The 11409-nt window shown below is 42.8% G+C and overlaps 1 protein-coding gene across 1 annotated transcript; it reads right to left on the reverse strand.

The window, feature by feature from the left end:
- Positions 1-243: 243 nt before the first annotated feature.
- Positions 244-11409, reverse strand: tmem229b (transmembrane protein 229B). The gene is made up of 2 exons (XM_041847050.1): positions 11127-11409; positions 244-2120 (listed from the first exon to the last, which is right to left on the reverse strand). Exon 2 carries the CDS (start codon positions 1919-1921, stop codon positions 1370-1372), a length of 552 nt encoding a protein of 183 aa, XP_041702984.1. The 5' UTR covers positions 1922-2120; positions 11127-11409; the 3' UTR covers positions 244-1369.

The following is an 11409-nucleotide window of genomic DNA, read 5'->3' on the forward strand; positions in this document are numbered from 1 at the left end:
GCTTGAAGTTTCAGTCTGTTTTGGTGGGATAGAGTTTTGGCCTTCCATCCTGACATCACCGGGCGATAAATTAGTAAATAGACCAATAAGAAAGAGAGTTTTCAGTTTTCCCCTCCCCACTCAGACCACTCCCAGACAGTCCTAGCTAAATTCTTGCTTGAAAAATTGCCCCTTTGCTAAGAAGCTTGTTTTGTTTCTTTTTTACCATTTTAATTCAAAACAATCACAGTAAGGTACTTAATTGTTACCCAGAAATGATTTGATATTGAGATAAAAACGGCTGCATTGGGCCTTTAATCTATTGCTTTTGAATCTACTTTGTGATTTGAGATACAAATTATTTTGCATCATCAAAACAGTACCAGAGGCCATAAAGCAAGGGCCATTATAGGGAAAACCCAAAGATATATCTGGGAGTAATACAGCTCCTGTAGTCCTATTTTTGAGACTTCAGATCAAGCTTTCAGATGCAGTATCATATCAAGTCCACTAGGTCGCAGCAGGTCTTTCAGTGTGGTGACAACATCCTTGGCTCACAGTGAATGATTACATCACATGAACATCAGAAATCCTGATTTGGGATTTGTCTTTCATTTGGAAGAACAGATATACAGTATAAATAGCACACAATTCATTGAGTAAGTTACCTGAAACCTAATTTCTTAATAGGCAAAGACCTTATGAGTAAAACATGTTTTAAACAGACTACTGTACAGTGCATACAGAACTTTTGGGGAAAACACCTCCCTCATGCATTTCCAAATATTATGGGTTATCACTAACTGTAGAAATCATTCTCCATGACAATGAATTATGAACATATTGCATATAGCACCTTATTCAGATTGCTTTTTGAAGCTATACAGAAATACAGTACTTATGTATTTAATAAATAAAAATAATAAAAAAACATTTTCATACAAGGTTTTAGTGCTTGAGTGGGACAGATTCAGTGGCCTTTTCTCAATTGGATTTGCTCAACTCCTGTGTACTCTCTCCTCCGTCCTCTCTGGCCTCCTTTTGAAAAAGGTCAAAGGTAATCGAGGAGAGGTGGCGAGGAGAGGGAATGTGGACAAAAATGCGCTTGTATGAAATGAGACTCTCCTTCTCCAATCACGAGTCATCAGGCAATTTACTTTTACAGGGTGGAATCCCCAAATAAATGTATCAAGTGATCAAAACAAATGTAGCCATTATGTAGATGAAAGGATAAGTAGCATATCGTTTTTAAATGTTTTCTACTAGCATATTGACACTCTCCTCGACCACTAGACCACTTATCGGTTTCCAGGTCACAGAAGAGAGAGGGCAGAGGTGCGATGGTGGAATACGGACTTTTCCCAAATGAGAAAAGGCCCTTGTTCTTTGTTCAGTCCACTTTTAGATAGCGGTTGGCTCCTCTTTGTTCACCCCACTCTCTCCTTCCTCCTCCCCCGCCTGCATCAGACTGGTGTCCTTCCAACCTGTCCCTGTCCATCCGTAACCGCAGCGTATTGCGTATAACCAGTCGCTCCGTCATGAAAGATGCACAGAACCAGGGCAGGGCGTACTCCGCCGTGATCAACCCCATAAAGTTATACTGAAAATGGGAATAATCCCAGGGACAGGCGTCGAACTGGGTCAACAACAGCCCTGTACCAAACTCCCAGATGTACGTCCATATGGTATAAATGAGGCATCGCAGCAGCACGGGGCAGTGGAGAGCTCGGAGGGCCAGGTACATGTGCTCTACGATGAGGATGCAGGTCCCGTAGATTAGCAGAGCCCATACGCTGGTCACACCAGGGAACTTCCAGTTGCGGTTGACCACAAACTCCCAGGCGGCGGTGAACATGACCTCGCAGAAGTAGCCGTGGATGGCGTACAGGTACCAGCGAGACAGGACCGTCAGAGGCATCGGTGGGGGCGCCGTGGTTGCCATTGTAGTGGAGGCGATTTGGAATCACACCCTCGTGATGAGGCAGTCCTGCCTGAGAGTTGTAAGCCCAAATGTCGCCCTCAGACCACAAGGATTTCCTCTTGGTCTAATGGTTGGCTTGGCGTGTGATAGGTCTAGTTCAATCACACCCATTACACCATGGTGACCATCCCTCGCTTTTTAGTGGAGGAGAAACACAGGTCTGTAAGGGAGAAAGGAGAGAAAAGTGAGTTAGGCAGTTTGGTGTTATAGAATGAGATAGAGAGCTAAAGTACCTCTGCTACCCATAAAGCCTACCTTATGATTGTGGTGCAAAGGAGAGTGTTTCATAAGGGCAATACTACACTCTTAGAAAAAAAGCTGCTAAGTAGAACCAAACAGGGTTCTTCGGTTTGTCACCATAGGGGAACGCTTTTTGGTGCTGGGTAGAACCCTTTGCATATACAGAACCCTCTATGTAGGGTTCTTCAAAGAACAACCTGTATATGGTTCTACCTAGAACCCTCTATGAAGGGTTCTACCAAGAACCATTTTATAATCTAAAGGTTCTTCCTATAACCGTCTATGAAGGGTTCTACCGAGAACCCTTTTATCTTTGGACGGTTCTTCCTAGAACCAGCCTTATTAGCCTTTAAAATGTTATTATTTCTTACAATACATTACATTTTACATTTATATTTTCGTCATTTAGCAGACGCTCTTATCCAGAGCGACTTACAAATTGGTGCATTCACCTTATGATAGCCAGTGGGACAACCACTTTACAATATTTTATATATATATATATATATATATATATATTTTTTTTTTTAAATTATGGGGTTGGGTTAAGGGGGGGTAGAAGGATTCCTTAAAGAGGTGGGGTTTCAAGTGTCTCCGGAAGGTGGTGAGTGACTCCGCTGTCCTGGCGTCGTGAGGGAGCTTGTTCCACCATTGGGGTGCCAGAGCAGCGAACAGTTTTCACTGGGCTGAGCGGGAACTGTGCTTCCGCAGAGGTATGGGGGTCAGCAGGCCAGAGGTGGATGAACGCAATGTCCTCGTTTGGATGTAGGGACTGATCAGAGCCTGAAGGTACGGAGGTGCCGTTCCCCTCACAGCTCCGTAGGCAAGCACCATGGTTTTGTAGCAGATGCGAGCTTCAACTGGAAACCAGTGGAGTGTGCGGAGGAGCGGGGTGACGTGAGAGAACTTGGGAAGGTTGAACACCAGACGGGCTGCGGCGTTCTGGATGAGTTGTAGGGGTTTAATGGCACAGGCAGGGAGCCCAGCCAACAGCGAGTTGCAGTAATCCAGACGGGAGATGACAAGTTCCTGGATTAGGACCTGTGCCGCTTCCTGTGTAAGGCAGGGTCGTACTCTGCGAATGTTGTAGAGCATGAACCTACAGGATCGGGTCACAGCCTTGATGTTAGCGGAGAACGACAGGGTGTTGTCCAGGGTCACGCCAAGGCTCTTTGCACTCTGGGAGGAGGACACAACGGAGTTGTCAACCGTGATGGCGAGATCATGGAACGGGCAGTCCTTCCCCGGGAGGAAGAGCAGCTCCGTCTTGCCGAGGTTCAGCTTGAGGTGGTGATCCATCATCCACACTGATATGTCTGCCAGACATGCAGAGATGCATATATCATAAGGCCTATTTATACCCTAATCCTGCTGGCTTGTAAAGTGATGTGTCATTCCTATTGGATTCCAGCCAGAGTTAGAATATCCAACAAGTGGAATTGTTAATCACCCGCAACCTGCATTAAGAATTACTGCCAGAGTAGGGAAGCTTGAATACTGAGACTAACCCAATCATCTAAACTGGAACAACCATCTCAGTAACGGGTGCAATAAATCCAACAGATTGGATTAGTTTAGAAAACTGTGTTATTTATCTTTGTGTAGCATAAAATTAATCAACCAACCAATGTACATGCAAAAAATACAGATATTATAGTAAAACAAACAATTCTGAAAATCTCCCTGCAATAGAGCATGCTGGGAAATATTATATATGGTTTTCTGTAGAACCCTTCTTGCCTTCTAAAGAACCCTTCTTACCTTCCAAAGAATCATCAAAGAACCCTTTCTTCCAAAACCCATTCTCAGGATGTTAAAGGTTCTAGGTAGAACCCTTTACCTTACAAAGAACCCTTGTCTTCCAAAAAGGGATCTTCTGATCAAAATGGTTCTTGGTAGAACCCTATCCCTCTGCAAAGAACACTTTTGGAACCCTTTTTTCTAAGAGTGTATGTTAACTACACAGACTGCTAAAGATTAACCTTCAGATGACTTGAGGCCTCTTAGATATCCCTTCCAACATTGTTGGCTGCTGGTACAAAGTCTTAAACTGACCACTTGACATTTCAATTAACATCAGCTTGCATTTCTTTCCATGTCAGTTTGCAATATTAGAACCTTGAGAATCAACGACTGATCATAAAGGAATAGGTTGAAGTGGCCTGTAAAGCCTGTCCTGGATCTGTACCTAGGGGAAACTTCAATGCTATCACACAAAGTGATATCTGGGGTCAGACTAACACAATGCTATCACATGTAGAGAGAGTTAGAGTAACCTCCCATGATCTGTGTGCATCATGTGCCCTTGCTTTCTGTAGTGTAAATCCCCAGGTCAGACCAAAGACTATATAAATAGCGGGTGCCAGGACAGACGCAGGCAGTAGGCACCACTGGTATCAAGTGTCAGGAGGCCCTAGCAGGGATGGCATCTCTCAACCACTCTGTCATAGTATATAACCTCGTCCCCAGGCCCAATTGGTTCCACAGAAAGCCTGCAGTATATAGAGATTCTATAGTATATACAGTATGTCTGAATCTGATTGAGACAAGTGCACAGGCCTACTGACTGACACATGCACATCGGAACTGCAACGCTGATGGGTTTTTCACGGGGGGTGCAACTCAATGTTCCTAATGTTTGGCATACTCAGTGTATATATAGTTCTGTAAATATTAGTAAGTAGGAGACAATTGTTTCATAATAGTCAAGATTATACAACCAACCGTAATACAGTTGTAGAATAAAATCCTATCAGAGAGTGGTTGTGAGTGTGACCATATACAGTAAGAACTGTTTTGAAGAACAGAAGCTGGTTTGGCGAATTGGGCAGAGAGCCATGCTGATGAGGATTACCTAACAAGGAACCAGAAACAAGAGATTTGTATGAAGAACTGGGCCAGGAGACTGGACTGACCTGCCGCAACCCCGTTTTCCTCACCGTCAAACTCTTCCTGCCTCCCTCCCTCTCTCTCACCATGTCTTGCCCCACTGGATCCTAACTCTTGCTCCCTTGAATTCACCTGAGCTCCCTCTAGTTCCTCTCTCTCTCTCTCTCTCTCCCTCGCTCACCCACCAACTCCCTCCCTCCCTCCTCTCCCCCTCCCTCTCTCACCCCATTCCCTCCCACCTCTCCCTCCTCCCTCTCTCACCCCATACCCCCCCTTCCTCTCCCCACTCCCTCACTCACCCCCCCCACCTCTCCCCCTCCCTCTCTCACCCAATGCTCTCCCTCCTCACCCCCCTCCCTCCCTCCCTCCCTCCCACCCCATGCCCTGACTCACCCCTGCTGCCTCTAAAACATTAATAACGTCCCTACCACCACAGTGTCACCTGACCCACTGCCTAACACCCTAACACCCTATAGCATGCCTCTGTGCCCCAGCTTGAACCAGTGCTAAAGCCTGACATAGTGTGCAAGGCAAGTGGTAGTGGTAGTGGTAGTGGTAGTGGTAGTGGTAGTGGTAGTGGTAGTGGTAGTGGTAGTGGTAGTGGTAGTGGTAGTGGTAGTGGTAGTAGTGGTGGTGATTATGATGTTGTTGTAGGTCCTCTCCAGTGGTGGAAAAAGTACCCAATTGTCATACTTGAGTAAAAGTAAAGATACCTTAATAGAAAATGACTCAAGTAAAAGTGGAAGTCACCCAGTAAAATCCTACTTGAGTAAAAGTCAAAGTATTTGGTTTTAAATATACTTAAGTATCAAAAGTAAATGTAATTGCTAAAATATACTTAAGTATCAAAAGTAAAAGTAAAAGTATAAATAATTTCAAATTCCTTATATTAAGCAAACCAGACGGCACCATTTTCTTGTTTTTTATTTATTTACGGATAGCAATGGGAACGCTCCAACACTCAGACATCATTTACAAACTAAACATGTGTTTAGTGAGTCCGCTAGATCAGAGGCAGTAGGGATGACCAGGGATGTTCTCTTGATAAGTGTGTGAATTAGACCATTTTCCTGTCCTGCTAAGCATTCAAAATTTAACGAGTACTTTTGGGTGTCAGGGAAAATGTACGGAGTAAAAAGTACATCCTTTTCTTTAGGAATGTAGTGAAGTAAAAGTAAAACTTGTCAAAAATATAAATAGTAAAGTACAGATACCCCCAAAAACTACTTAAGTAGTACTTTCAAGTATTTTTACTTAAGTACTTTAAACCACTGGTCCTCTCCCACCTCCCCACCTCCCAGTTGTCATGTCAGTTCTGGTATTGCTCCCTCCCTGGCATCAATGGACAGTTTTATAGCTTCTTAACTCACTGCTTATTATTGATCATGATGATTTGTTCTTGTTATTCTAGTTTTGTGCTGCCTGGCATGAGGTGTTGGGTTCCAGGTCCAGATCAATAGGAAAGACAGCTCATAAGCAATTACTTGTGGACTGCCTACTGTGTCTTGGCACTGCCCCCACTCTCAGTCCCACTGCCACCTGGGACCCCTGCCTCCTTCTGTACAATGGGCTCAGAGAATGTAAGAACATCCCATAAATAGCACTAATATCTGTTTCATACAGATCTAACACAGTGAACCACTACTAAATGTGATGCAGAAGGAATGAAACAGTGATCTTACTGAGGTCAGTCTGACTGTGAGAGTCATCCACTGAGAGAAAATCGCTGGGTGGATTATATAAAAAAAGAACTGGGTGATGCTGATGGCACAGTGAGAGAAAGATTCCGTGAGGGATTAAAATGCTCATATAACACTCCAGTAGGCAGGTTTAAAGGTTTAAACTGCCATGCACAGTCTGCGTTCCCATAATGACTCAAATATGCTACCTGTCCTAAATGATTGCACAACTATGATCTACTATTGCTAGGGATCCTCAGGAACAACCGCACGAACTTGACAGAGGAAAGAAAGGTAAACCAACGATGTAATGGAATGATGGAAGGAATGGAAGGAAACTAACACTAAAGTGGATATAACTGACGGTGGCTACGATAGTGGCTAATATTTAAAGCTGCAATTTGTCACTTTTTGGGCAACCTGACCAAATGCACATAGGAATGTGAGTTATAGATCTGTCACTCATTGAAAGCAAGTCTAAGAAGCGGTAGATCTGTTCTCTGTGCACTATTTCTATGCTTCCCAATCTTAAGTTTAGTTTTTGCATCTTTTATTTTCGGTTTTGTACACCAGCTTCAAACAGCTGAAAATATCATATTTTTGTTTATGGAAAATATATTCCACATCAGTTTAGATGGATATAATGATTCTCTACACTATACTTACTTGTTTTGTCACATAAACTGAAATTAAGCAAACTGTTTGAATTTTTGCAACCAGGAAATGGCGGAGCGATTTCTGCATAGTGCATATTTAACATGATACAAATTTTAAAAAATACAGTAAAAGTCCAGGCATTCAGTATAATTAAAACATTCATAAATCAACTTGGTATGTTTGGAGCTATACTGTCATTTGCGCATGGCTACAGAAGCCTCCAAATGTCATCCCTGCAAGTTATAAAGCCAGCATATCATAAACTTCACTGTGGAAAAGTGCTTCAATTTTCTGCCATATGACTGGTTTCACATTTGTCTCCAGCAACAATAAGGTAAAATAGATCTAAAACAATTGTCATTTCTATTTACAATCCCCTTATACAAACGGTTTACTCATTTACCTAGCTCTTATCAATAGCTCTCATCAATTTGTAAATTACAGTGCATGGAGAATGGTGTTTTTTCTATCTGAAAAATATTAAGTAGGCCTAGATGTTGTTCCACTTGGAACTGACAGGTTGCTCGTCCATTCATTGTTTCATCGCGCGTAAAGGTGGTGGAATCAGGAAGGAATTAAGTCAAGGTCAGAATACGGCATATCTGTAGACACACCTTCATTTATTAGATCTCCACCTCAAACGAATAGTGGGTGAATAGCATGCTTTTCTCATGCTTAAATTCAAGTTCAGAATAGGGGTAGAGAGAAAAGTGCATAAAAAGGGAATTACGTTCCATTTACACACGCTTAACTCGGGTCAGAATTTCCCCATTATCCCTGTGTGTTAGTATTAGACTGACTGACCAACTTTTTGGGATCTATTTGAGCAAACTATTTCATGGTTAATCAACAAGCATAAAGAAGTTTCCAAAGGTAGATGCAAAAATGTGGATGGGTTTTTCTCGTTACATGGTAGGCCTACTGTGTTGTCTGTATCCAAGTGAAATTTGTAATTAAATAATTTAGAGAAAATTACATCATCTGTGGTCTTTCTTTAATTCTCTCAATTTTAATGAAAGACCCTGGGATGTGGAGTTAATCCGAAAATGTGGGTCATGTCCCGGGATTAGGAATCTGGATGCTCACATTGAGAGGAAAAGCTTTGGTTAAGATTTTGTTAACTCTTTAGTAGATTCACAGGTGCATATCTGGAGTGAATAATTATTGTCCTTTATCAAAATACACAGGGAACCACCTTGTGAGGGTGTGTAAATAAGGCTTGCAAGTGGCCGTGACTCCTTGTGCAGTTACCGTTACCACAGAATCACTGTGCCGGCTGCAGGATGCCCCATAGAGATACTAATTTTGTGGGATGCCCCTATCTCTCTCACTTTTGAAACCGTGGCAACCTCACATAACCTCACTGAGGCAACCCCACTGATAGTGAAATAAATGTTGATGCCATATAGGGCTGTGACGGTCATGGAATTTTGGATGACGGTAATTGGCCAGCCAAATGACCGAGGTCACAGTAATAATCATTTTTATTTAATTTTTTGGCACATTATCTCCTCTCCTCCAATCCTGACTGCATGTGGCGCCATATACAGTGCATTCAGAAAGTATTCAGACCCCTTTACTTTTTCCACATTTTGTTACTTTACAGCCTTATTCGAAAATTGATTAAATAGTTTTTTTCCCTCATCAATCTACACACAATACCCCATAATGGCAAAGCAAAAACAGATTTTTAGACACTTTAGCAAAGAAAATACAAAATAAAAGAATGGAAATATAACATTTATATAAGTATTCTGACCCTTTACTCAGTACTTTGTTGAAGCACCTTTGGCAGTGATTACAGTCTCGAGTCTTCTTGGGTATGACGCTACAAGCTCAGCACATCTGTATTTGGGGAGTTTCTTCCATTCTTCTCTGCAGATCCTCTCAAGCTCTGTCAGGTTAGATGGGGAGCGTCGCTGCACAGCTATTTTCAGGTCTCTCCATAGATGTTCGATCCGGTTCAAGTCCGTGCTCTGGCTGGGCCATTGAAGACATTCAGAGACTTGTCCCGAAGCCACTCCTGCGTTGTCTTGGCTGTGTGCTTAGGGTCGTTGTCCTGTTGGAAGGTGAACCTTCACCCCAGTCTGAGGTCCTGAGTGCTCTGGAGGTTTTCATCAACGATCTCTCTGTACTTTGCTCCGTTCATCTTTCCAAGCAGGCTGTCATGTGCCTTTTACTGAGGAGCGGCTTCCATCTGGCCACTCTACCATAAAGGCCTGATTGGTGGAGTGCTCCACAGAGGAACTCTGGAGCTCTGTAAGAGTGACCATTGGGTTCTTGGTCACCTCCTTGACCAAGGCCCTTCTCCCCCGATTGCTCAGTTTGGCCAGGCGGCCAGCTCTAGGAAGAGTCTTGGTGGTTCCAAACATATTCTATTTAAGAATGATTGAGGCCACGGTGTTCTTGGGGACCTTCAATGCTGCAGAAATATTTTGGTACCCTTCCCCAGATCTGCGTCTCGACACAATCCGGTCTCGGCACTCTACGGACAAGTCCTTCGACCTCATGGCTTGGTTTTTGCTCTGACATACACTGTCAACTGTGGGACCTTATTTAGACGTGTGTGCTTTTCCAAATCAAGTCCAATCAATTGAATTGACCACAGGTGGACTCCAATGAAATTGTAGAAACATCTCAAGGATGATCAATGAAAACAGGATGCACCTGAGCTCAATTTCGAGTCTCATAGCAAAGGGTCTGAATACTTATGTAAATAAGGTATTTTTATTTTTAATACATTTGCAAACATTTCTAAAAACCTGTTTTCGCTTTTTAATTATTGGGTATTGTGTGTAGATTGATGAGGAACATTTTAATTTAATCAATTTTAGAATAAGGCTGTAACATAACAAAATGTGGAAAAGGTCAAGGGATTTGAATACTTTCCGAATGCACTGTAAATAAAATGAATAGAACAGGCATTCCCATTCAAGTCAATGATGGCATAATGAGTGGACTGGCATCTGGCGGCCATTGCGAGTGTACCCATTGGTGCAAAGCAGGAAGTAAAATCAGGAAGTGTACCCATCAATATGTGCTGTGATTTGTTGATTCAACTCAACTGGCATTACAAAAAATGCATTCCATTGCATGAGCCACATCAGTTAAGATCATTTGAATGAACATTCTACATTTCAGCATGGAGCAACAACGTTTCATCAGGTTGTTTGGAGTCCATGTTACCACAGAAGCGGACTCAACCTAATGATTCAGTTTTGTACTTCATGGGTTATTTTATTTTCATGACTTCTCATCCATAACCGTCGGTTACACGGTTATATGGTACTTGTGCCAGCCCTAGTAATGCCATAGGCTATGCCTTGCCTACTCCCCCCAAATCAAATATTGATTGCTCATGTGATGGCTTGGGGTGTTAGGCTATCCTACAGTAGCGTATGCCAATAGTACAATTTGTTCATATGTATCAGTGAGAATGAAAAATAGCAAATATTATAGGAAAAAAATCAAAATAACGGGAAACGCTCAACTGTTATAACCGCGGGAAATATGGGCTATTCATTTTGTTCTCCCCATTGACATGTTGGGCAGCAGAGTAAAAAAAACAATGAATTGAATAAACTGAATTCCTCTGTCAGGATGACCAAAATACAGTCTGTAGCCTAGTCTAACCCCTGTCCTGTGCGGTTTCAAGTAGGCAGTAAAGTGGAACAAAAATGATATCAACCTGCACATCTTACCGGGAGATTGTCGCCCACGGTTGTAGATTCCACGTGATGCACCTCAGGACCAACAGTCAATGTGAAGAATCACCATCCGCAACCAGGACATCGTCTGACCGTCAGTTACAGGCTCATTCACCGTTCCGGTGGGGACTACTGTCCGATGAAAATGGACACATTTTCCTTCACTGCAGTATCAGCCAGGACAGCAGCAGCAGCACATTCTCAGAGACAGCACGGGCTCTTCTCATGCTGTTCTTGCATCTTTCATTAACTCTTTCTTCACCTCAATTAACAGTGG

Source organism: Coregonus clupeaformis, chromosome 25 (assembly GCF_020615455.1).
Source record: "Coregonus clupeaformis isolate EN_2021a chromosome 25, ASM2061545v1, whole genome shotgun sequence".
Taxonomy (NCBI): domain Eukaryota; kingdom Metazoa; phylum Chordata; class Actinopteri; order Salmoniformes; family Salmonidae; genus Coregonus; species Coregonus clupeaformis.

What these genes read in the sequence shown, in the direction of transcription:
- tmem229b (XM_041847050.1), bottom strand. Translation starts at nt 1,921, where the DNA reads ATGGCAACCACGGCGCCCCCACCGATGCCTCTGACGGTCCTGTCTCGC.